Raw genomic sequence first — 21,505 nt, forward strand, 5'->3', positions numbered from 1 at the left:
GCACAGTATATGGTGCACATGGTGGTGGATACTATACTGTAGGCCAGGTCTGCCTTGATATCTCATTCATGGTGTGTAGGTATGGAGTGTATCACATCACCTACAGATGTAGGATCTTAATTTGATGACCTTGTTGCAGGATAACTTTCCTGCAATGCATTTGTATTTGAGGTCAAAAAAGGTTTCTTAAGCTTGTAATTTCCGCTTTGACATCTCAGAGTTGATTTGCCCGTACGAAAAATGTATATTAATTATAATCCACATAATAATTCACATTTCCTGTTACTACAGGATTATTTTCCTGCTGTAGCAAACTGGCTCAAATTAAGATCCTACATCTGTAGAAGTTTCATTGATTTATCCAGGTCGTGTGTGTCCAACATTACTTGATAGACGATACGTGTGGGGTTTCAACATCTCATATATAATGGCATGGTCTTTCTCAGATTTCACTGCCATGGCAGGTGAATATGGGTGTATTCCTATTGCACCTAATAGTTATGGTATATGGTGACTCAGTGGGATTTGACCATGATGTACAGATGCCGTATCTTAATTTGAGCCAGTTTCACACAGCTGGAAAATAATCCTGCAGCAACAGGAAATGTACATTTTTATGTGGATTATAATTAATGGAATTTTTTTGCAGGGCAAATCAAGTCTAAAATGTTAAAGTGGAAATTACAAACTTTAGGAGCCTTTTTAAACCTTGATTACACTACAAGTTTGCATTTCCTTCAACAACAGGATGGTTCAATTATGATCCTACATCTGTAAAGGCAGCAGTAGCAGCCTTCCGTTAGTGATTCAGTGAGCGGACAGGACATAGACACCACGTCTGCTTAATTATTGAGGCACTGACAGTAGCTTTGCTTAAGGAGCTAATTGGAGCAGACAAACCAGAGGTCAACTGACCCGAAACGAGTCGGTAAATTGGTCAATTCTACACCATGTGGTTGCGGACCATCCATTTGGAGCACATACAGGTTTGTGTTCATTATGCACCAAACGGAAGAAAACTGACTGAAACACGGAGGAACTACTTGGACTTGTCATAAGAGACGTTCATTTTCTGTTGCATGCCCTAATGATCATGGCCCGGATGTGCTCATCAACTGGAGACAGAAGACTTCTCTTCAGATGAAAAGATTGCATTCGCTGTCCTTCATTGGGAGAAATGACATTTTCCTGTCATGTTTAATTTCACTCACTTCAAACGGATTATAGTTTGAAAAATACTCCAAATGCTACGCACAGGGCACACACTGGTTGAGTTACATTGAACCAATGTGGAATGCAAGCTGAATTGACATCTGGCCCAGTGGGTGTATTCAATTGCCTATAATGCTATGCTGCGTTTCCCATTTGCAGTGTTAGTACAGTAGATTTTGGCTGTGTGGTGATTGGAGGGTTATAATGATTGGTTGAGAAAAATGCCTGACCCAAATCCATATTCCTGTGTAGATCAGATGTTTATATATAGAAACAAAATGAGCAAGACAAGCAGAAAAGCCAAACAAGTTTATTTACAGACACAATATAAAGAATGATCCAGAATATAGGTTTTGTATCACTGTTCGAGCTGTATTAATTCTATCCATTCATTTTCAGACCAATTCTTCTACTTAGTTATTTTTTACTCTATAAAATGGATGATATTTTGTGATTCTGAGTCAAACTAAAAATGTTTAATGTGCTCATACAGATTGAATAAATTTACCTTGTGCATTTTGTATTTTACACACAATCTGTGTGACTGAGTTACAGGTGAAAGAAACAATCGTCCACATTTTTTTTTTTTTTTTTAGGAGTTATGTCTTTTAAATATCATGGTAATTTGGGGCATTGCATGTACAGAAGAATGATCCTATGTTTTCAGTTCAGTCAGCAACGTTCCTCTACTCTGTCACAGTTAAACACAATAAATACTAATAGAAACATACAGCATTCCAAGGCCGAGATCCACAATGCTTTCAAGGGTACAATTGTCACAAAGGGAAAATGACACGATGCAGTGACAATAATGATCTTATTTCTAAACGGGGCGATAATAGTCATTCCTTTCCATCGTCTGTGAAAAAGTGCATCCATCACTCAATTCTCTTTTAAAATCTATTCAAGGTTCGGTGATGTAAAGGTTCCATCTCTCGCAGTGCACTGGGAGCTTTAGCAGAAGCTGATCATTGTAAACATATTTCAGTGGTGGTTGCAGGCACACACAAAGCAAATAATAGAGTATCATCATGCACAGCATCACGAGTATGCAAATGGAATTCTATTTTACAGTAATTATAGAATATTAAGTCATTTCAACAGCAGAAGTGAACCTTTTCTTAATGAGGTTACGCTGAGTCAGCAGACAGTAAGACCAAGAGTTTGTTTGATACGATCATCCGTTAGATAAGTGATGCAGGAGTGAATTGCATATCTGAGAGAGGATTTGTACAGTTATATCGTAAGGCAGCGTGGTTTTAAGACATGAATGACAGCGACAAATCAGATTGCTCAACAGTGCCCAATAACTAGGGCCAGGGTGTTTTTCTCTGACTGTGACCTGACCAGGAAAACCTCCAAGCCCTAGTTACAGGCTATAACATAATATAGGCTACAACTAGGACCTAGAGTGTTCCCAGTCAGGTCCCAAGGTGAGGAAACACTCCTGGCCATGCAGCGTGACTAGGACTGTCTGTTCTGGAGGTCAGAGATTTTACTATGGTGGTGGAGATTATAAAATATTAAATCATCTGGCCTTTGTCCAAAAACAGCGAGCAATTAAAACACCACCATTTCACCAATAATATCCAAGGATATCGTCCAGTGTTTGGCAAGTTAGTTATACAGAAGAAAGTGGACCTGTGAAAAAGGTAATCTCTGGTCAGGAGTGTTAACAGTGTTTTATATGAAATATTTACCCATGTAAAACAGGTTAATGTAACTGGACAACAGAAAGTTGAACTGTTGGATCTTTGAAGATATATTTTGGATTTGCTACAACATCAATAGTGTTCAGGCTTTTTACACAGACATACATAAAAGCTGCCTCACCCACAGTGTCTGAGAAAGAGAGCACATAGGTGGGTGGGAATCATAACACAGGAATTGGCAAAGACAAGGTACAGGAGGAGGTGAGGGACACACAGAGTGGCCCTATTTCAGTGTAAATACTTGTGCAACGTTGAGTTCAAACCAACATCTCTGTACAGCAGTAGTACCACCGAGCCACTAAGATTTCACAGAAACGACACCACTAGGAAAGACCACTTTACATTAAAACAAGCAACCTACATTAACAGAATCAGAAATACCGGCGGTCGTTGGAGTTGCTTATTCAGCAAGAGAGTAAGAAACACATTAAGTAGACAGTGTTTGCATTAAAGCAAGCAACCTCCAATTCATGGAGCTACTGTAGAGAGCCCAGATATACGGTGTGAGTTTAAAAGGCTCTCTTGTCAACTGTAAGAACGAAAATTGAAAGGTACAATGTTAAGATATGAAAAATGTACAACAGACAAAAACAGGGGTAAATGGTGACTCCCCACGATACATTGCGGTGTGGGCGTGACTCCGGTTCACAATCACGTGCAGGCTCCCGAGTGTACATGGAGGATGCCTCGCGTGTGCATGTGCAGGAAGTTAAAGATCTCGTGGGGCATAGCGTGGAACCCGGGGCGGGGCTTGACGTTGTCGTAGTAATGGTGCGTGATGAAGATGCCTGAGGGGTTCATGGGAAACGCCCAGAAGCCGTAGAGGTGGACCTCCTCGCACAGTTCCATGGCGGCGGTGACCAGCATCAGGCCGCTGCTGAGGCGTTTGGCACGGACACCCTGGACACCCCAGAAGCGCTGCACGTTGAGCAGGTACTGAGGATGGAAGAAGAACACGCCCCTCTGGGAGTCAAAGTCGTCTAACATGTACTTTACTCGGAAGGAGACATCCGTGTTACGCGTGTTGTAGAAGGCGGGTAGGACCACCGACGAGTTCTCATAGTTCTGAAGAACCTCATAAAATGGCCTCCGCCACTTCTCTAGCTTCTGGAACCTGGTGGAGGAGGAGAGGAGAGGTAAGCGATTCGTGTTTAAAAGGAGGGAGGAAAGGGGATGTGTGTTTGAGAGGAGCAGATGTGAGTGCTGCAGCTCTGTGCCCCAACATTACATTTCATTAAGTGCACACCCATTGTAACTGCCGCCGTTAATACATTTCACGTCTAGATGTTCTGTCTGTCTGTGTGTGTGTGGCACAATGACAATGCAATGTTAATGGCAATACACTTTTTTGGTGACATAGCCTACAGTACCTCTCTGTTATAATACTTGGATTAATCGTCACCAGATCCGTTCTGGAGCCTACATCAGCCGAATACTTCTTGTTGATGGGTGGTATGTTGCATCTTTGAAGGAAGGAGAATTATTCACATTATTCAATGCAGATTCTGAGAAGACCTGAGCAGATTGAAAGTAGTTCAAATCTATATCTTGCCATGTGAAATCTGCAGACAAAAATAAATCAGCTCAAGTGATGCTGGGAAATATTTATAGCACTACGGGATGAAGATGCTGTGTACCTAAACACAAAATCTGCTGAGTCAATTTCCTTCCCACATTTGCTGTTCTTGATGATTCCTCCGTTTCCAACAACAGCACATTTCTTGAACTGGGACTTGGAGTACGGCATGTCCTTTAAATGGAACGGAACCAGTGTCAGTTCCATCACTTTATGGTGGGAGGTATAGCATTGGATGCATGGATGACAGGTAGTCTTACAGGATGCTATACTATATATTGTTATAGTTGGAACACTCACGTCGGGGAACATCTTGAAGACCTCAGTAGTGATGGGCAGGATGCCACTGGTGTCCACCTCATACCTCAGCTTGGTGCCTGCTGGGGTGTTCCTCTTGGTGGTGAACAAGAAGGAGGGTGCATTACAGCAACGCGACAGAGACATCCTAGTGGAGAGAACAAAAGAAGGACGGAGTTCCTGTCGGATCCAAACAAACTAGTCGAACAAGGCTGCTGGAAAAACGAGCAACACTGCAGTCCTGGTCCTTGAGGAACAGAACTTTGCACCCCTGCAATAGAAAGTCTCTCTAGAAGTTGGGTTACAGTCACACAATAAAGATTGCTCAGATGTCTCTCTCTATATATCAGGCTATGTGATTGGTAGTATAGGTCGTTATCAATAAAACGTCACAATAAGGTGCAGAGCGTTCGATTTTCCTGCTGGGGGGCAAGCTGACCGCTAGCTCTACTAAAACCATTGACAACTGTTTGCCGTTTTCAAGGGATTGTTAAATAAAAGTGAACTATTTAGTTGTAATATTTATATTTTAATATACTTGAATTACCATGCAAAACAATTGTGCACATTTAGCTCCGTCAGAATTATACAGCAAGTAACTGCATGCTTTTCAGTGAACATCAATTGATCATGTAATTTCAGATATGTGAGGGACGATAGCCTCACGATATTGCTCAATATTGGCTATCATTAATTGGATATTTGAGTGATATAAAATAAAAAGTGAACTATACCTGACCAGTATGAGTGGTTTAGGTTTTTCCCATCCTTTGTGGGCTCTGAAACTTTGTACAGTTGGCTAAACATAGTAATAATTAGATATTTTGTTGTAGGCGGAACACATCGGAGTAGGATTCTATTGCATTGAAATGCATGTCTCAGACCATACTCTACACAGACCGGCATAGCATAACCAATCAGAGCTTCAGTATCCCTATGCAAAAATGCCATTGCCATATATGGATCTGTGCCATTCACTTTGAATTGGACTGTGTTTACAGAATAAGCTGTCGTGAGTAGATACACTTTTTTTTTAAATGTTCGATCAGAGCGAGAGCTGTATGTAGCTGTGTGTGCACATTTGTTCATATCCTTTACTAGTTAGTGAGTTATTAACCCAGTTATAGCTAGTAGTCAGCAATGGGGGAGTGATTGCTTCTTAAAAAGAGCACAAAACATTACATTCCTAGACATCTTTGAAAAGCAAGTCAGGTAAAGGGCTTGCTTTTCTTAAAGGGGCAATGTTGAATAAGCTAAGTAGCCAATAGGCAGAGGGTAGTATAATTTGTCTGATTTTCTATAATAATGGTATCGAATAATAATGCATTTTATTTTGTAGTGGTTTCTTGCATCAAACAACACAACATTTTCAATCACCTCCTTGTCTGAAGGACAAGTGGATAAATGGGTTAATGTGAATCCCTACAATCCCTTTTTCAAAAGTCTCATGGAATGCAGGCATTGAACACCACACATTGGCTGCTACTGCAGGCTGAATGATAGAACAGCTATTTCCATGTTAAAATGTTATGGGATGTGTTTTTCTCTGTTGTTTTTGATGGTAGGCCACTCTGGTAGGCCTACATCATGATCAAATAGCCACAGCAGTCTACTTGATCAGCGTCTGAAACTGTAACTTAAAGCGGGTACAGCCTCAGTGTTCACAGCAAATGTGCGCTGGAAGTTGCACAGAATTTTCACAACGTTCAAGTTGTGCTCAGCAGACCTGAAATTTACACAGTGCCCAAAAAATTAGGGGGAACATTGTACCAAAGGAGGAGGCTAATGTGTGTGATGTACGGTAGAAGACCACTAATAACGCCATCTCTGTGATGCCTTAAGGGTCAATTGTGCTTACTTGAAGTTGTTAGTCTCCACCATGTTCTGCTGCCACTTGCACACCTGCAGGTTCCTCCATCTCTCAAACAGCTCCGACGTCTTCACCCTGGCAGACGGCCAGGGAAACCCCACATAAAAACCAGACAAAGAGAATAGTCAAGTGATCCATGTATGTTTAAGAATAAGGAAATGGTCCTATACCAGACACTGCGTATACAAAACACTAAGAACACCTTCCTGATATTGAGTTACACCCACTTTTGCTCTCAGAACAGCCTCAATTTATTGGGACATGGAATCTACAAGGTGTCGAAAACATTCCACAGGGATGCTGGCCCATGTTGACTCCAATGCTTCCCACAGTTGTGTTAAGTTTGCTGGATGTCGTTTGGGTGGTGGACCATTTTTGATACGCATGGAAAACTGTTGAGCGTGAAAAACCCAGCAGCGTTGCAATTCTTGACACAAACAGTGCGCGTAGCACCTACTACCATAGCCCGTTTAAAGACACTTAAATCTTTTGTCTTGCCCATTCACCCTCTGAACGGAACACACACAATCCATGTCTCAGTTGTCTCAAGGCTTAAAAATCCTTATTTTCCTGTCTACTCCCCTTCATCTACATCATAGCTTTCACCTGAAGTCACCTAGTCAGTCTGTCATGGAAAGAGCAGGTGTTCCTAATGTTTTGTACACTCAGTGTATGTTCAGTATATGGTCACAATGAGGGGGTGGAAACTGCACAGGTATATAAAACTGACCAACAGGGGGATGGGGCTGCATGGAGCTACACTGCAGCATGCTATGTGGCTCTGCTCTATAATATGAATATTAAACACGCGCTGAGGTGTAACATGAGAATGACACTGGATTCTGTGGCTCTGGGTTTAGCATTGCGCCCAGGCACTCCCTCTGACTGACGCCTTGAGTCCACCGTCTTGAGGAGAAGATGGTGATGGCCAGAAATAGGTCTCTGAATAGCTGCCCTTGAACTGACATTCCCCCTTGATGATTGTGGAATTTGACTTGCTCAGGGAGGTAAAGCACCAGAGGGCTTGATGTAGTGTAATGAAAGCCAGTCACTGCACTGTCACTGCTGGCAGAGCCATGGGCTGTTGTCTGTCTGTCTGTCTGTCTGTCTGTCTGTCTGTCTGTCTGTCTGTCGCCTGGCACACTGCCCCTCAGCAAGCTCCTCTTACAGGTGTGATAACTAGCTGGAACCGCCTCAAGAACACATAGGCCTGTGTGGAACAGCCTCAAGAACACGTAGGCCGGTGTGGAACCGCCTCAAGAACACGTAGGCCTGTGTGGAACCGCCTCAAGAACACGTAGGCCGGTGTGGAACCGCCTCAAGAACACGTAGGCCTGTGTGGAACCGCCTCAAGAACACATAGGCCTGTGTGGAACCGCCTCAAGAACACGTAGGCCTGTGTGGAACAGCCTCAAGAACACGTAGGCCTGTGTGGAACAGCCTCAAGAACACGTAGGCCTGTGTGGAACAGCCTCAAGAACACGTAGGCCTGTGTGGAACAGCCTCAAGAACACGTAGGACGGTGTGGAACAGCCTCAAGAACACGTAGGACGGTGTGGAACAGCCTCAAGAACACGTAGGACGGTGTGGAACAGTCTTAAGAACACGTAGGCCTGTGCCGGAGTCTGTTCTAGAGGTAGAGCTGCTGCTGGTTGTACATCTCCATGGCGACAGCGGTTCAACGCCAGTCTGGACCACTTTCCCATCTATCTTACTTGTCCGTATCTACCACACCATCATCAAATCATTCTTTACAACAACAACAACAAAAAAAATCTAAGAACAAGGGATGGGCCTGAATGTCGGAACTGAGTGCACAGGCTTTGTTGTTTCATCTAAGATCTAAATCAGAGAGATAACACAAACCAGCAAGACACACATGGTCCTCCAAGGCCTATCTGCCCATCACTGCATTCCTAACACAGGCGATACACTCACATGGTCCTCCAGGGCCTTTCTGCCCATCACTGCATTCCTAACACAGGCGATACACTCACATGGTCCTCCAGGGCCTTTCTGCCCATCACTGCATTCCTAACACAGGCGATACACTCACATGGTCAGGACTTTGACATCCATAATCTCCTGTCTGAGCTCTTTACATGCAGTGGAGTTGTAGTCATAGGATCCATCGTATGAATCCAGATACCTGGAGGGATAGTCACAGTCAACATAACGATTACACAATAATCAACAATAATAAGGAACAGACTGGGACACAAAACACATAGCACAGTGGGTTCGGGAAAATATTTTATACATTGTGATACACTTAACTGTATTCCATTACAATTGGCTATACTTTAAAATGTATTATTAATCTTTAATGTAAAGACATTGTTGTGAGATGAGTGGCAGGTGTGATATCGTTCCTATGGGTAGGGGACCCACAATATGTATCCTGGACACTTTTTTGTCACCAACTACCAAAGTTGGTGACAAAACTGAAAGTGATACAATTTCTCTGTTTTGTTTTCAGATTTTAAACATTCATTATTGTATTTTGACATGGGAATTTGGACTTGACATGGGGAACAACAATTAACACTGACATTCTCTTAACAAAAACAAGAGTCATTGTAAACAACAAAAAGAGTGTGAAATACATAGTGAGAAAGGGGAAGGGGGAGGTAGAAAAAACTTGTGGTAAATTGTGAGAAAATATGACCAAATCCTGATGGCAGGAGCACCTAGAATGCACAACCTTTATCATGGAGAAGGTGTGTCTGTGTCTTATGGCATGTACAGTATGTTGGTTAGAGTGAACTGCACAACTGTTGTGGTGGATGAATCAGAATTAGTTGGGTAACATAGATAATTAAGATGTTTTAGAATGAAACATTGTCTTCGTATGTGAATGTGTCTTTACCTATTCTTAAACCATGTGAAGGGATGGCGTGATTAATGGGGAACCAATTATTTGTCTCCACAATGTCTGTGCGCAGGTCACTCCCCTCAGTGAGCTTGTCCAGGAGTGGGAACAAGAGGTGTCTTTCTGAGGATGGGCCTCTATGAGATAGCACTGACAGAGGAGATTTATGATGTATTTTGATAAGAACGCCTAAAAAGCATTCCAGGGGACATGAGCTAATGGTTTTGTTCTATACCGTACCAGGGAGGGACGGTTCTAGGGAGACCAGACACCGGTCTATATAATGAACACTGTTGATATAGCAGTTGCTGTCTGCTGTGTTTTATAGATATCTTTTCATACAAAACTTAACCTTTATGAACTGTTCCTAAGATTTGTGGTTCGTCAATGTACGTTGAAGGAGTGGATTCTTGGGTATAAAAAGCTCTTTGTATTGTTGTGTAGAGACCTTCCTTTTTCAATGGTTCATTCGAGAGAGTGCATTATTGAAGGTCAAAGTGCTTTTGCAAAATTATCTTAAGTATTAAAGATGTAGTTTAACTCAGACTGGTGTGTTTGTAACTCTCCTCATTTGGTAATGCAGAAATTAGCCACCACACTGTACAGTATGAAAAAATGACTATTGTATGATGCCAATGGAGAATAATGGAGAGGCTGCTTCACTGCATAGGGCAGACACAGAAAACTTACCCAGATGGCAAAACTGGTTGCAATGGCGTCTCTTATGCCGTTATAGTCAAGTTGCACACAGTTTTTTTTCATGTCTTTTGAACAACCAAGAAGGCCTCTTTGTCTGGTTGTATTAAATCTGATTATCTGACCAGATAACAACCAAAATATGACATCTTTCCCATGATGGCTTGGTCTCGTCACGAAAAGGGCGTCTTTATCCAGTTGTAACAAAGACCAATTTGTTGAACTCTGGTTATTAGATGTGTTCTCCACCAGTTTACAACAAGAACATTACATCATTAAGACTTCATGTGCCAAATTTTGCTTGCTGGGTAGCCTGAGTCCATCAGTCCCTGTGTGGACTAATCATAGCGTAGTCTTGTTTTTCTACAGATCTCTTTGCATGTAGAAATAAAACTGAGGAAGATCACATGAAAATCTGCTGGTCCTACATTTGTACTTATTACCTATCTGGTATGAAAGGCACACCCACATACATACACATATACATGCACATGCATACACATAATTATCATGTACATACTGTACACAGTCATCATTCTCACTCAGATTCAAACCATTTGAGAAGATTTTACACCTCATTGAACTATACAAATACTTAATCAGATATATTAAGAAATCTTGATTGGACAGATACAACCTTTTACATGCTTGAGAGGCTTGAAAACCTCTTAACAAGAGGTTTCAGACAAGGAAATAAAGAAACATTATACAGGAAAATGGTATAAACAAAACAAAAATAAAAACATCTGTTTAATATGGTGGTAGTGATTGTGTGACATTTGAGACAAACACAATGACATATAAAGAGAAGGAAACTAAAGAAAAGTGAAGACATGGTCATCATTTTAGATGACAGAAAGGATTCGACCAACAATTGGCACCTTCTCCTCCCTTTTGAGATCATCATCACCAGCTGCAGAAACAAACCCAAATCTGGTCATCCCTGTCAGGCCAGGCGGAGAGCCACACGAGGGAGTCAATCTCCCTCTAGGTGTATTTAAATAGGTTTGTAATGGATAATGCTATTGATCCATGTATAAGCTTTGGAAAGGGCTGCCCTCTCTGGCGCCTGGACTGGTGGAGTCTTGCCTGCCGGCTGCTGAGCCTCAGGGGCACCAGGAAAGGTGGAACGCTTAGGGCTCCTAATTAATATTGAGTATCTCACTATAGTCACTCCCAACAAATGGAATTCTGTCTACTGGAGGGACAGAGGGAGTGGCTGCCCAGCGGGCAAAACTGGTTGCAATGACATTTTGTACTGTTATTTTTTAGCAACCAACAAAATATGTTTATCTGGTTGTAATTCGGCTATACGACCAGATGACAACCAAAAAAATGTCTTTCCAATCACATCTTCATGTCGCCTTTACCTGGTTGTAATCTAGTTATATGAAGTCTTCTCTACAATACCAGAAAAACAATTTACAGCCCCCCCCCAAAAATGTCATTATGACGTCACGTACCAAACTTTGTCCGCTGGGTGAGGGGTAAATCAGTTGAATCCAAGATGGCAGTGATCACAATGTGCAACACCAGTGGATGAATTTGTAGAGCAAATACTATCTCAGTGAGATAGGATGAGGTGGAGAATGTTTGTGAAAAATATGATTGATGTGGCTGTTGAAATAAAATGAAGTGAGGTAAAACACAAAAGGACAACATGGGTGACATGACAGAAAAATGCATTTGAACAAGATGCTGGGACAAAATCAAAATGAAAAAGGAACAATGAAGCTGGTTGTCTGCATCAAGCTGATGATGCAGTGTATTTTGGATTGGCTTGTTATTGAGTAGATACTGAAGTGGCCTAGAGCAGCATGTCTCTATTGAAAATAACCCTTATGTAAAACATACTAATCATATTTCCTATTTAGACTGAGATCTGTAGCATCTTAGCTTCATTTGGTTTAGCTCTAATGATGAAACCCTAATAAGTATTGTAGCCAAGAAGAGAAGACTGATTGTTATTTTAGATCATCCATGACACACTGGCTTTCTGCCATCCGTGAGGGATGGCCAGATGGAAAAGGGCCTATTAATAACCAGCGTGTTATCACGCCTAGTGACATTAGGTCCCCGAAGCACTGAAGCCAGAGACCTGCTGGGAAAGTGTCATATTTTTGTCTTCTCATAAGAGGAAAACAAAAGGAAAGGTAATCCAGGTAGGTAGCAGAGAGAGACGATGCAGATGTGAGAAGAGGAGATAGGGGAACAGAGAGACGTGTCCACTATGTATATGACATACACACAGAGCTGTGCAGAACGCATGAACACACAGGTTGAGGAGGAAAGGCGTTTGAGAGATGGGTGCTGAATGGGACACAGAGGTACAAGGAGCATCCGTGGTCCAACCAGCTTCTCAGGGGGATGGGCGTTAGGGTTTGAGGGTCACGAGGGGGGGGGGGGGGTGAAGGGATCAGACAACATGCAAGAGCAAATCTGGAGTGCAACCACCACTGAAAATATATGAGAGTTTAATCCTTTCAGACCAATGAAAAAGAAAGAGGCATTCTTGGGTTTTTGTAAAAGTACTTAAAATGCCTTCAGACTGGCCTACCTTTGCGAGCGTTTTTTTTTCTTCTTAATATCGGCTAGGCAGGGTGTGACTATTACGGAGCTCTGTGAATCTGGCTGAAAATTCTGACGGAAACATCTGTCAACATGCAGACAGGTTAGTTAGAGTTAAACGTCAGTGTGAATGGGTCCTGTGTCATCATCACCCTTGCAAACATCTCTACCAGGATTCCTCAGAAATGCAAAACAAGCAGAAGCAAAAAAGAGTTAAGTATGTGTTGCTTACTTAGACTCTCTACTGGTTAGTTAGTACAGCAGTTTGGTTGTTTATACTGGTTATGCATTGCGAGTGGAGGCTTCTAAGGCCCACATGCAAGGGGCTGGGACATCAGCAGGAAATGGCATGTTCTCTCTCTCTATCTCTCTTTTTTCCTTTCTTTTTCTCACAGGGGTGTTGTACAGTCAGTCAATCACGTTGGAAATGTACCTTTTCTTCCCATTTCTGGCAGGCTTCAGAGATCCATCATCCGAGAAATTAACAGGGCCGGTCCAATTTCCTGTCTCGTCTCCTTTGAGTCGGCTAAACTGTTGCGCACTATTAAGAAAATTAGTCAGTTTATTTGGGGTTTATTGTGCGTTAAGTACCTGAGAACTAACAGTCAGCCAAACATAGACACGCACACAGACTGATACACAAACACTTCCATGTGTGCATGTATGTACACAAACACACTCCTATACACAATGCACATTTGTGCAAGCACGCACGCATGCACACACAGACACACCATACAGAGGGATCAGCATTTGGCTTTGTATACCAAATCAAACATGGTTAGAATGAACCTAGATAATGTGTGCATGGTTGAAGTGATGACACATCTAGAGTGTAAAAGGGACAGTGGCACTCAGTAATACATTTGTAATAAATGAATAAAACACCCAGTCACCACATATTGATTACAGAATATTAAAATGAAGAGGGGCAAATAAATAAATGTACAAATGTGCCTTGTATGTCAAATATTACCAAAGAATAATGATAGGCTACATAGTGATTATTATTTTATACAACCAAAAAGTAGTAAAAAAAAAATCAAAGGGGATAAATGAGTCCAAGCTCAGACTGAATAACAACGTGCATATGAGTCTGGCCATCTGGTGTGGTTCTTGGCGCCGATTCCTTACATCTGAGAATGGCATGCAATGCAGACGCACTAGTGTCTCAGCTATCTCTGCTGCAGAGCAGTGGAACAGAAAACACACTTGGGTTTAAAACAGTGTGTATAATTTGTTACGTTTCTTTATGACATGAAATAAAGATGGTCACTTGGTCCATTCATTGTGGTTAAAAAGGTCAAACTTAGGTTAGTTGACAAAACTCAGTCGTCTCACACAGGTCTAAAACCCTTAATCAGTTACCATTTCAGGTCTAAAACCCTTAATCAGTCACCATTTCAGGTCTAAAACCCTTAATCAGTCACCATTTCAGGTCTAAAACCCTTAATCAGTCACCATTTCAGGGGGTTTTGTCCAATCTGCAGAATATCTTAGTTCTGTAGGTTAGCCTATAGAGTACTTTTGCCCATTATGCTCATGCACAATCTGAAAAACCACAACGTATTATAGAAATCAGAACCACATGTTTATGGTTAAGGGGTTACATAGAGAACAGACAAACTGAAAGATACTTAACAGTTTACAGACAACAGCGGCATTTAGACCAACGTTGAAAGGTGTACCTGTACCCTCCCAGGCCACGACGCTGACCCCTACTAGACTAGACAGATTCCATCTCCTCCCTGAGTAACATGGGCGATTTGAACAGATTTTGTCAAAATCGCATAAGGCAAATCCAAATATCCCAACCCGTAAGAAATCAAAATGATTTAATTCAAAGACTAACTGTTTTGCGTAAAAGGGACATGTTTGATTTAATTCATCATATGTGTAGAGTAATGGCATGACCCAACTCACTAAGAAAAAAACAACATATGAATCTAAATATTTTTGGCCCACTTAAAAACCTCAATGACACCGCCCCCATGGCTGTTGCAGTCAGGGTGGAGTGCACTAAAACAGGACATGGATTTCAGGGCTCTGGGTCTTCTACGTGATGCTCCTAAATGAAAGAAACCATGCAGCGGTGCAGCCACTGCACACCATCAATTATCTACAGTAGAGTAGTAGAGGCTGGTGGGAAGAGCTATAGGAGGACGGGTCATTGTAATAGCTGGAATGGAATAAATGGAACGGTATCAAACCACGTTTGATGCCATTCCATTAATTCCATTCCAGCCCATCCTCCTATAACTCCTCCCACTAGCCACTGCTACAGAGGGATGCAGTGTCTCTAAAAAGGCTAAACAGTTTCTTTCCCAACAAAATAACTGCTGACTTGGTTTCTAAAAATACTGAACCTGACGTAGCCGATCCACCATTTTATCCTGATTAAAATCACTGATGTCACACAGCAGTGTTGATATTGGTGAAGTCATTCTGCAGACTATTGATAGACATTAAAGAGCTATTGCTCCCATCCTGTTGAGTCTATCAACTTTGCTTCCTGTCCATTGAGCTAAGCGTCTTATTATCAGCCTGTCAATTTCAATATTATTATATTAGGCGTACCCAAATCATTGAGGGTAAAACAAAGTCTGCAAAATTAAAAATATCAAAATGGCAGCCCACGACTTAATTCCGTCTACAGCTGCAAAAATATGAAATAGTCTTGGAGTAATGGAGGACTTTGCTGCTGGTTATTCTCATAGTGTTGAAGCTTAAGTTTCTATAGTATTATTTTTTCCAGACCCACAGAATTTGGCCAATTGCAAAGATGGTTTACTGAGATCCTGGGGCATGAGAGAATCTCATGAGATTGAGACCCATGTACTCAGGCATCGTTTGGCTAGGCTACGTGTCAGGAGGGGTTGGACCTGTTGCAACGACTTTAGCTTGTTGTCATCATTTCAGCATGGGGGGGCGAGAACATCTCAGTGACATAATTTTCAAGACTCTCTCTCACTCTCTGTGTGTGTGTGTGTGTGTGTGTGTGTGTGACTGTAACAAAATGGCTGCCGTTGTTGCCCACTGGCAGGGTCCGTTGTGACTGTAGCCCATTCCCCTCTGTCCCAGTCAGTGTGCTAGGAGTGCGGGGCAGGAAGGCAGATAGATAGGTAGATAGATAGAGATATTGCTGGGGCTGGATTCATGCCATCTCAGCCATAGTGTCAGGATGCCATGAATCCATAGGATGTCATCAGAGCAGTCCGCGCAGGACACAGACACACAGGTGAGGGGGCTTTGGGCGGGGGGGGGGGCACAGTTAGAATGCAGCACATGTATGTTTGTTGTAAGGCAAAGTCATAATGCACTGTCTGAGGGGAAAGGGGGTTTAGTGTGACAATTGTTCTTATTTTGGGAGGGGGGGGTTAATTATCTGAAGATGAAAATATCTCAGCTTCTCAGCATCTGCTCGTCTCACAATGAAAAACATCCCAGAAGATAATGCAGGAGTCAATGCCTTCCAGTGATTAATAATAACATATTTCACTATGGTGCTACTAGGTCTAGTCCATATTAGAAAAGATATTGCTGTTGCAAAGGTGTTACAAAACATCTTAGGAATGCATTGCAGCAACAGTGCATGGCTATGTGTGCATTGAAGCCCACAGAGTAGTAACTAATATTGAATATGACAATAACCCCTGTGACATAACATGTAGAAATGATCAACATTTAGTGAAAAATACTGATCAATAAACTGCATCAATAGACTTTAGTTGTTTTTTTTTTACTGTGATATCAGCAGGTATCCAAGCCTTATGTAAGAAGATGCATGACCAGTACAGCTGAAAATCAAAGACAGAAATAAAAGGGAGTACACTACCATAAACAGCTGGAGCACTGTGTATGGCATGAATGTGATGCTTCATTTTCAGAAAAATATCAAACATAAATATCATGAGTATAGTTTCAATATGCCACTGGAAAAATGGAAGGCTGATTGCTATTGTTCTTTTCAGCCATTTAGCTTATTTTCCCCTTCATGCAGCAAATACTACAACCACTAGGCTACTCCCACATTTACACTGAATTACAATGACAGTATTACTAGGCCTACAATTATAACAATAACAGAGACATTTGCTTCACAAAATTGAAAAAAATATCAGGCTGTCCCTTACATTTCAACATTATGCAATTGTTAACAATTGAGTCTTGCAACCTCCTCTTCAGATGAATGGCAAATGATTTGACTTGGGCCTATAGGCTACATGTAGAATATATTTCACAGCGCTTACCTTTTAATGTAGTTTTTTCCATAAAGAATCTGTTGTAAAAGTGTAACCAGTCCAAATGCGCAAATGAATATAAAACAAAGCGACCTATTGCCGAGTAAATCTCTACCCGACGTAGGGTCGGAGTATCCCATTCTTCGGCGCAGCATCCGCTGGTGCCCAAAACTCCAGAATTAGCCTTCTCTCGCCGCAGCATTCAGAATCAATCACACAGGTTTATCGTGAAAGCATTCGTGAGGACATTGTCCAAATATCTTTATGATATGTTTGCTAGCCTACCCTTCGCTGCGGTCACAGCATTGATCTCATTGGCCTATATAAATCATAGAAATATAGGCTACGATTCCGGACGGAAAGTGATTTGGTTATAAATTGTACTTCTGGTATTTTTAAGGCTGATGGTACACAAAACATGAAATGTTTCGTCAAAAATGCCTGACATTTCTTTGAGATCAGGGCGATAACCTCTCGAGTGGGAGGTGCGCTCGATCGAGAGGCTGGACAGACAATGGCAGGCAATGCAGATGGATGGAAGTCTTTCTTTTCCCAACGCGGTTAAGCAAAAACCACGCCCCATTATTCAGAGGGGCGTTCTACAACGCTATGAGCGCTCCCCAGGTCCGGAAGTGAATATCACGTAGCGCGAAATTTCAGTCACTGATCAATATTAATAACGTGGACCGAGCTAGCCATTACCGTCCCTTAACGCTCAAAGACAGAATCAATGGCTGTAGCATAGCGTATTCGACTGAATTAGTTTTTATTTTATTTTGCCAGGCAAGTCAGTTAAGAACAAATTCTTATTTACAATGACGGCCAACGCTGGGCCAATTGTGCGCAGCCCTATGGGACTCTCAATCACGGCCAGATGTGATGCAGCCTTAAACCACTGCACCACTCGGGAGCCCATGATTAGCTAATAAATATTTGAGAAATTATGAATAATAAGCATATGCTTTTACCTGATAATAGACTACTAATGATAATATAGCAACTTCCAATAACGTTAAGTAGCCTAGGTTCATTTAGCTGACCTTCAATTGAGGGAATTCAGAGAGTTCTCAGATATTTTTACAACTCATTGAAACTATGAAAATAAATACATGGTCAAATGTTACCAAATGTAACAGTATAGCTTCCGTCCCTCTCCTCGCCCTTACCTGGGCTCGAATCAGGGACCCTCTGCACACATCAACAACTGCCTCCCACGAAGCATCGTTACCCATCACTCCACAAAAGCCACGGCCCTTGCAGAGCAAGGGGAACAACTACTTCAAGGTCTCAGAGCGAGTGACGTCACCGATTGAAATGCTAACTTGCTAGCCATTTCACATCGGTTACACAAACATGATCATAATAGGCCTGCATTACGGTAGGCAGCTAATTGTTAAATTACCCTTTCCATCCTTACCTTGGAAGGTCACTGTCTCTGCGCTGAATGCCTGTGATTGAGACAACGCTAGCTAGCCAATGGGAGCATTGTAGAAAAATTGGGAAAAAGAAAGACGCAGATATTCCAGTCTCATTTACCAGTGTTCCATACACCGTGAGGATGGGCTAGCTCAGTTAAATACTTAAGACAACATGATCGAAAATAATGAAGTAGCCTAGCCTATATACAAAAGAGCTCTCTTCAAAATCAGGACAAACAAGAATGGCGTGACGTGACACACAGTTTGGTAATGCTGATAATTGCAGCTTCCTTCCATTACAGCAGACTGGTCTAGAGATGCTGATGCTGATACTCTCTCTCTGTCTCTCTCGCTCTCTCTTTATTTCCAAACAGACAATCATTAGCTACTCCTAGACCTTTGGCCTCTCACTCACTTCCGGTTGAACGCGGGATGAGGAAGAGCTTGGTTTTGTTGTTTTTAAAAAGTTTGTTTGTTGTTTTGAAAGTGTATTGGAAAGTTCTTAGTAGCTAGCTAACTTTTTAGTTTGGATCTCGCGACGCAGTTGGTATCAGTTGCTGGGACTGCTAGTCTCTGTCCAGTGATCCTGCCAACCAAGGATGGGTCTGAGGAGCTATTTGGGCTTGCTAGCTGCATATCAAGCTAGCAGGTTTCCTTGAGGGTTTGAACGCAGCCCGCGACGCGGTTAGCCATTGTGACTGGGACCGTGGATTGTCTCTGGTTTGTGGCTGTCTAGATCCCTGCAGTTTGTTGTTTTCAATCTTCCCTGTAACCTGCCCTGTCATGTACTGCACTGACACAAATTACTGATGATTGGTTGAAATAAATGGATAATAGGAAGATTGTGGGAGCTGTACTGTTAGATTTCAGTCCAGCCTTTGATATTATTGACCGTAATCTGTTGTTGAAAAAACATATGTGTTATGGCTTTTCAACCTCAGCTCTGAATCCGCAATATGGCAATCTATCTAATAGAACTCAAAGGTTTTTCTTTAATGGAAGCTTCTCTAATGTCAAACATTTAAAGTGTGGTGTACCGCAGGGCAGCTCTCTAGGCCCTCTACTCTTTTCCATTTTTACCAATGACCTGCCACTGGCATTAAACAAAGCACGTGTGTCCATGTTTGCTTACAATTCAACCATATACACATCAGCAACCACAGCTAATGAAGTCACTGAAACCCTTACCAAAGAGTGGCAGTCTGTTTTGGAATTGGTGGCCAGTAATAAACTGGTCCTGAACATCTCTAAAACTAAGAGCATTGTATTTAGTACAAATCATTCCCTAAGTTCTAGACCACAGCTGAATCTGGTAATGAATGGTGTGGCTTTAAGGAAGTGGATGGCTGCAAATGTTCTACTTTTAAACTCGGACAAAACAGAGATGCTTGTTCTAGGTCCCAAGAAACAAAGAAATATTCTGTTGAATCTGAAAATTAATCTTGATGGTTGTACAGTTATCTCAAATAAAACTGTGAAGGACCTCGGCGTTACTCTAGACCCTGATCTCTCTTTTGATGAACATATCAAGAATGTTTCAAGCACAGCTTTTTTCCATCTACATAACATTGCAAAGATCAGAAACTTTCTGTCCAAAAATTATGCACAAAAATTAATCCATGCTTTGGTCACTTCTAGGTTAGACTACTGCAATGCTCTACTTTCCGTCTACCTGGATAAAGCACTAAATAAACTTCAGTTAGTGCTAAACACGGCTGCTAGAATCTTGACTAAAACCAAAAAATGTGATCATATTACTCCAGTGCTAGCCTCTCTACACTGGCTTCCTGTTAAGGCAAGAGCTGATTTCAAGGTTTTACTGCTAACCTACAAAGCATTACATGGGCATGCTCCTACCTATCTTTCTGATTTGGTCCTGCCGTACATACCTACACGTACGCTACGGTCACAAGACGCAGGCCTCCTAATTGTCTTTAGAATTTCTAAGCAAACAGCTGGAGGCAGGGCTTTCTCCTATAGAGCTCCATTTTTATGGAATGGTCTGCCTACCCATGTGAGAGATGCAGACTCGGTCTCAAGGTGAACGGAAAGGCACTGGAGCAACGAACCGCCCTTGCTGTCTCTGCCTGGCCCGGTTCCCCTCTCTCCACTGGGATTCTCTGCCTCTAACCCTATTACAGGGGCTGAGTCACTAGCTTACTGGTGCTCTTCCATGCCGTCCCTAGGAGGGGCACGTCACTTGAGTGGGTTGAGTCACTGACGTGATCTTCCTGTCTGGGTTGGCGCCCCCCCTTGGGTTGTGCTGTGGCGGAGATCTTTGAGGGCTATACTCGGCCTTGTCTCAGGATGGTAAGTTGGTGGTTGAAATTATCCCTCTAGTGGTGTGGGGCTGTGCTTTGGCAAAGTGGGTGGGGTTATATCCTGCCTGTTTGGCCCTGTCCGGGGGAATTGTCGGACGGGGCCACAGTGTCTCCCGACCCCTCCTGTCTCAGCCTCCAGTATTTATGCTGCAGTAGGTTATGTGTCGGGGGGCTAGGGTCAGTCTGTTATATCTGGAGTATTTCTCCTGTCTTATCCGGTGTCCTCTGTGAATTTAAGTATGCTCTCTCTAATTCTTTCTTTCTCTCTCTCGGAGGAGGACCTGAGCCCTAGGACCATGCCTCAGGACTACCTGGCCTGATGATTCCTTGCTGTCCCCAGTCCACCTGGCCGTGCTGCTGCTCCAGTTTCAACTGTTCTGCCTGCGGCTATGTAACCCTGACCTGTTCACCGGACGTGCTACCTGTCCCAGACCTGCTGTTTTCAACTCTCTAGAGACAGCAGGAGCGGTAGAGGTACTCTGAATGATCGGCTATGAAAAGCCAACTGACATTTAATCCTGAGGTGCTGACCTGTTGCACCCTCGACAACCACTGTGATTATTATTATTATTATTTGACCCTGCTGGTCATCTATGAACATTTGAACATCATGGCCATGTTCTGTTATAATCTCCACCCGGCACAGCCAGAAGAGGACTGGCCACCCCTCATAGCCTGGTTCCTCTCTAGGTTTCTTCCTAGGTTCTGGCCTTTCTAGGGAG

General features: G+C 42.5%; 1 protein-coding gene across 3 annotated transcripts; it reads right to left on the minus strand.

Moving 5' to 3' along the window:
* Nucleotides 1-1,506: 1,506 nt before the first annotated feature.
* On the minus strand, nt 1,507-17,588 carry st8sia5 (ST8 alpha-N-acetyl-neuraminide alpha-2,8-sialyltransferase 5). 3 transcript variants are annotated; one of them, XM_029709960.1, is made up of 9 exons: nt 17,054-17,588; nt 13,237-13,344; nt 12,793-12,888; nt 8,724-8,816; nt 6,656-6,742; nt 4,801-4,945; nt 4,562-4,674; nt 4,295-4,387; nt 1,507-4,038 (listed from the first exon to the last, which is right to left on the minus strand). In XM_029709960.1, the coding sequence occupies exons 1-9, from the start codon at nt 17,197-17,199 to the stop codon at nt 3,576-3,578; spliced, it is 1,344 nt and encodes a 447-aa protein (XP_029565820.1). In that variant the 5' UTR covers nt 17,200-17,588; the 3' UTR covers nt 1,507-3,575. The 3 variants fall into 3 exon arrangements, with proteins under 3 accessions (XP_029565820.1, XP_029565821.1, XP_029565822.1); XM_029709961.1 differs by lacking the exon at nt 12,793-12,888 and having other exon boundaries at nt 17,054-17,585; XM_029709962.1 differs by lacking the exons at nt 12,793-12,888; nt 13,237-13,344 and having other exon boundaries at nt 17,054-17,583.
* Between the last annotated feature and the right edge of the window lie 3,917 nt (nt 17,589-21,505).

The sequence above is a fragment of the Salmo trutta genome, chromosome 23 (genome assembly GCF_901001165.1).
Source record: "Salmo trutta chromosome 23, fSalTru1.1, whole genome shotgun sequence".
Lineage (NCBI taxonomy): Eukaryota > Metazoa > Chordata > Actinopteri > Salmoniformes > Salmonidae > Salmo > Salmo trutta.